Below are 5571 nucleotides of genomic sequence, written 5' to 3'. Positions count from 1 at the left end.
GTAATCTCAACACGACAGGAGGCCGAGGCAGGCCCTGAGGTCAGGAGTTCAAGACCAGCCTGGACAACATGGTGAAACCCCGTCTCTACTAAAAAAAAAAAAAAAAAAAAAAAAAAAAAAAACTCAGCCAGCCGTGGTGGCACATGCCTATAGTCCCAGCTACTCAGGAGGCTTAGCCACGACAATCACTTGAACTCAGGCGGTGGAGGTTGTACTGAGCCGAGATTGTGCCATTGCACTCCAGCCTGGGTGACAGAGTGAGACTCTGCTTCAAAAAAAAAGTACTCCGTCTTTATTCAGCACTGGTTAGACCCAGCTGAATTACCCCTTTCAATTTTAAAGCACAAAAACAATGGGAGAACCCAGAGGATGGCCACAAAACATTTGCAAAAAGGACCTAAAGGGAAAGGAATGTGGATCATCTTGTTAAAAGGTACAGAACTTTAAAAATCTGACACATTCAACAAATACATATTAAATATACTTTATACCGTTTTCCATCTGGGTGTACCCTAAAAGTGAGTGAGGTTTTTGTTTCTCTTGAATCTGTTCAGCTGTGGCTCTGTCTGAAGACAATGAGGAGGCTTGGGTGAGAGCATGTGCAAACACAGACAGAGCACCGGCCTGAGAGTCAGCATGTGGCCAGAAAGGGTGGCTCACGCCTGTAATCCCAGCACTTTGGGAGACCAAAGAGGGTGGATTACCTGAGGGCAAGAGCTTTGACACCAGCCTGGCCAACATGGAGAAACCCCGTCTCTATTAAAAATACGAAAATTATTAGCCGGGCGTGGTGGCATGTGCCTGTAGTCCTGGCTACTCGGGAGGCTGGGGCAGGAGAATTGCTTGAGCCCAGGAGGCAGAGGTTGCAGTGAGCCGAGATCACGCCACTGCACTCCAGCCTGGGCAACAGAGCGAGACTCGGTCTCCACAAAAAATAAATAAATACATACAAAAATTAGCCAGGCATGGTGGTACATGCCTGTAATCCCAGCTACTTGGGAGGCTGAGGCAGGAGAATCACTTGAACCTGGGAGGTGGAGGTTGCGGTGAGCCAAGATTGCGCCACTGCACTCCAGCCTGGGAGACTGAGTGAGACTCTGTCTCAAAAAAAAAATTAAATAAATAAATACAAATAAATAAATAAATGAGAGTCAGCAGCCCTGCTTTTCAACTGGGGCTTCTCTGAGCTCTCCAGGCCTCCAGCACCTTGTCTAGCACGTTAGTGCAGTGAGTTAACACTCATCTGAGAACCAGCTGCTTCAAGACACCAATTATCCTCTCTGTGCATTGGTTTGCCCACTAAAAAAGAAAAAAAAAAAAAAAAAGGCCGGGCACAGTGGCTCACGCCCATAATCCCAGCACTTTGGAAGGCCGAGGTGGGCAGATCACGAGCTCAGGAGTGCGAGACCAGCCTGGCCAACGTGGTGAAACCCCGTCTCTACTAAAAATATAAAACTTAGCTGGGCGTGGTAGCATGCACCTGTAGTCCCAGCTACTCAGGAGGCTGAGGCGGGAGAATCATTTGAGCCTGGGAGGCGGAGGTTGCAGTGAGCCAAGATCCTGCCACTGCACTCCAGTATGGGCGACAGAGCGAGGCTCTGTCTCAAAAAAAAAAAAACAGTAAGTGGTAAAAGGTCCTTTCCTGTTGTACGGCCTCATTCCCTCCCCTGTGTCCATTGCCCTCAAGATTCTTTCTAGGGAGTACTCAACAGAGTCTTATAATGCGAAGAATGATTAAATGTAATTAATTTAAAGTGGAGAAATTGCAAATATACATGGTCTTTGGAAGCGCTATGGTCAAAATCATACACACAAGGTCACTGCAGATTAAGTATCCCTTATCTGAAATGCTTTGGGATCAGAAGTGCTTTGGATTTTTTCAAATTTTAGATTATTTGCAATATACTTACCAGCTGAGCATCCCAAATCCGAAACTGGGAAATCTGAAATAGTGCAAGGAGCATTTCCTTTGAGCATCATGCTGGCACTCAGGAAGTCTTAGTTTTAGGAGCATTTGAGATTTCAGATTTAGGATGCTCAATGTATAAAAAGATTTTGTTGTCAATTCTATGTTCCAGTAAAGACACAGGCAAATCATACTCACTGTTCCTTCATTTCTACATAGTCTTCTTCATCATGCTTTGCCAGGTCAGTTTCACTAGCATCCTCCGTGTCTGAATAAAGTTAGGAAAGAGGGGCTAGTTAAAATCATAATTCACAGAGCTGGCATCACCTGACACAGAGTAGGCACTCAATAAACTCCTGTAAAATCAATTTCTATTCAATGCAGGCTGGCACAAAGCCATCCATGAAAAACATTACATACAGTTAGTAGGCCATCCCTATCTGCAAACGTGAAACCTGTGGACATGGAAGGCCAATGCAAAGAATTCGAGTATCCTGAGGTTATGATATCCATCAAGTCCCGGAACCAGTCCCCCATGGATACTGAGGGACAGCTGTACTTCAGAAAAGAAAAGGCCATTTCCAACTTACGGTCAGATTTATGCAAAAAGCTTGCCTTTACCTGAAATGCAGCCACAGAATAGGGTGTCTCAGACACAGGCAGTTTTGGTGAAGGCTGCTACTTCTGCAGAAACAACAATGCTGGCAATTCAAGAAAGGAGATGCGGGCGTAAGACCGGATACTGCAAGCAGTCAAGCCTTACTCACTGCTCCAGAAAAAAACCAGTATGTACATTCTCTCTTGATACATACCCAGTTGGAACCTTTCACACATTTTACATCAGGATACATGATTGTCCCTCAGTATCCGCGGGGGAATGGTTCCTGCAACTCCCTTGGATACCAAAATCCTCAGTTGCTCGTCTTTGACAAAATGGTACAGTATTTGCATATAACCTACGCACATCTTCCAGTATACTTTTTTTTTTATGAGACACAGTCTCATTCTGTCGCCCAGGCTGGAGTGCAGTGGCACGATCTCGGCTCACTGAAACCTCCACCTTCTGGGTTCAAACGATTCTCCTGCCTCAGCTTCCCAAACAGCTGGGATTACAGGGGTGCACCACCACGCCCAGCTAATTTTTGTATTTTTAGTAGAGACGGAGTTTCATCATGTTGGCCAGGCTGGTCTCGAACTCCTGGCCTCAACTGAACCGCCTGCCTCGGCCTCCCAAAGTGCTGGGATTACAGGCATGAGCCACCATGCCCGGACAACAGTACACTTTAAATCATCTCTAGATTACTTACAATACCCAGGCCAGGCATGGCGGCTCATGCCTGTAATCCCCGCACTTTGGAAGGCCAAAGCGGGTGAATCACCTGAGGCCAGGAGTTCCAGACCATCCTGGCCAGCATAAAGAAACCCCATCTCTACTAAAAACACAAAAGTTAAGGCCGGGTGCATTGGCTCACGCCTGTAATCCCAGCACTTTGGGAGGCCAAAGCAGGTGGTTTACCTGAGGTCGGGAGTTTGAGACCAGCCTGACCAACATGGAGAAACCCCCTCTCTACTCAAAATACAAAATTAGCTGGGGGTGGTGGCGCATGCCTGTAATCCCAGCTACTCCCAGCTACTTGAGAGGCTGAGGCAGGAGAATGGCTTGAGCTGAGATCGCGCCATTGCACTCCACCCTGGGCAACAAGAGCGAAACTCCATCTCAAAAAAAAAAAAAAAAAGAACAAAACAAACAACAAATAAAACCACAAAAATTAGCCAGGCATGGTGGCAGGTGCCTGTAATCCCAACGACTCCGGAAACTGAGGCAGGAGAATTGCTTGAACCCCGGAGATGGAGGTTGCAGTGAACTGAGATTGTGACACTGCACACCAGCCTGGGTGATAGAGTGAGACTCCACCTCAAAAAAAAAAAAAAAAAGGCTACTTACAATATCCAATAAAATGTAAATACTATGTAAGTAGTTGTTACACTACACTGTTTAGGAATAACAAAAAAAGTCTGCACATGTTCAGTACAGATTCAATTTTTTCCGGAATATTTTTGAGCTGCGCTTGGTTGAATTCACAGATGTAGAATTCACAGACATGGAGCGCCAACTGTATACAATAAAAAAGGTAATCTGACACAAATAAATATTTTCCAAGTTACAACTAAAGGGAACAAGGAGGAGGCCAGATGATCAAACGAAAATTGTTTCAAAACATCTTAAACATTGCTCTTAGAACAAGCATTAATGGCTGGGGTGTCTACAAATTTTTAACAGCCCCTATACTGGAAGGAAAAAAAACCCCTCAATTTTGGCTCCACCGCGCCCCCTCGTGGGGATGAGATGCAGCGCAAGTGCTTCACATTCAAAATCTCTGGTTAAGCCTTGTCTTCGGATGGAGTTAAACCGAACGCAGTCCTTCAACTTTCCATGTCATGCATATGCAGCTGTCTTTTGTAAGGCTGTTGCAGATCCAATTCCCCACAAACCCTTCTCCCCTCCTTCAGTTAAGAGGCCTTCCCTGAGTTCCTGTCATGGTCAGCCACATTACTTGGCACTCGGGAAATTCAGATGAATAAAACGTATGCACCTTTCCAAACAGCTGGTCTAGCTTTTGCTCCACGGCCCGATTTTGTCCCAGAATATTCCATTCACATATAGATCTCTCTTTATCTCCTCTTTCTTCTCCCTTGATCTTTCATATTTCATCACCTTCCTCCTCCTCCATCCCTCCAAAATAGCGTCCTCACACTTGCCAAATTATAAAGCTCAGTTTGAAAAGCAAGGCTCTGAGACGCTGTGATGACAGTGTAAAGAGCATGGGACTGAAAACACACCACCTGGGGACCATTAAGCAAACCCCTCCCTCTCTTACCTGTTTCCGGGAGGGGGGCGGGTGGGGAGAACATTTACTGAGTATTTACTGTACCAGGCCAAGTACTTTATGCGCATGTCATTTAATCCCTATACCGACCCTAGGAAGTGCTTTCTAGGTCAGGTGTGGGAATTAAACAGCTTCATTACAGCTGGGTAAATCGAGGCTGGAAAACTTTAGTTTACAAAGCTGAGTTAAGTGACAGAGCCAAATTTAAACCTGTATCTGGCTGGTTCCAGGTCCCTTTCCTTTAACCAACCTGAGTTATCAATACTGTCCTACCTAAAGCATAGCTGACATGCATTTCGGGGGTGGGGAGGGGCAACTTTGGACTCTGATGCTCTCAGACACAAAAAACGGGGGAACTACACTCGGTGCATTCAGTAAATGAGTTTCTCATTCCTACTAGTGAAGATGTGAGGTTCAATCAGAGACGGCTGGGAGGGAGGATGGGGTCTTAAAGGGACCCCCAGCGTGACAACGTCTAAGTCCCCTCTCCCCATCACAGTCAAGTGTAACGCACCCAGGGCTTCCCCGCTACTCCAGCGCGAAGGGGAGTAACTTCCCCGAGTCCCGCAACTCCCGGCGGCCCCTCCACGCAGCCCCAAGCCCCAGAGGCCGCCCCGCCCCTCTCCCAAGCAGCCCCACCCCCTCCTTAGCGGTCCCACCTCCGCTCCCGGCGGCCGGGAGAGCTGCAGGACTCACCTTCGTCCGACTCGCGGCCCCGACAGCTGCGCTCGTCGTCCTCGGCGCTCTCCAGCTCTTCGTCCTCCTCGGGGTAGTACT

The 5571-nt window shown here is 47.1% G+C and overlaps 1 protein-coding gene across 1 annotated transcript in view; it reads right to left on the bottom strand.

The window, feature by feature from the left end:
- The window catches only part of SUDS3 (suppressor of defective silencing 3 homolog (S. cerevisiae)), a 41729-nt gene extending 36910 nt beyond the window's left edge, over positions 1-4819 (bottom strand). The window contains exons 1-2 of the mRNA XM_011964406.1: positions 4786-4819; positions 2105-2174 (exon numbers count right to left, since the gene is read on the bottom strand). Coding sequence (XP_011819796.1) covers positions 2105-2174; positions 4786-4819 — 104 coding nt within the window. The remainder of the gene's footprint in view (positions 1-2104; positions 2175-4785) is intronic.
- Between the last annotated feature and the right edge of the window lie 752 nt (positions 4820-5571).

This window comes from Mandrillus leucophaeus, unplaced genomic scaffold (assembly GCF_000951045.1).
Source record: "Mandrillus leucophaeus isolate KB7577 unplaced genomic scaffold, Mleu.le_1.0 Scaffold7, whole genome shotgun sequence".
In the NCBI taxonomy this organism is placed as follows: domain Eukaryota; kingdom Metazoa; phylum Chordata; class Mammalia; order Primates; family Cercopithecidae; genus Mandrillus; species Mandrillus leucophaeus.
The sequence above is the reverse complement of the archived record's forward strand: the minus strand, read 5'-3'. Positions and strand labels throughout refer to the sequence as shown.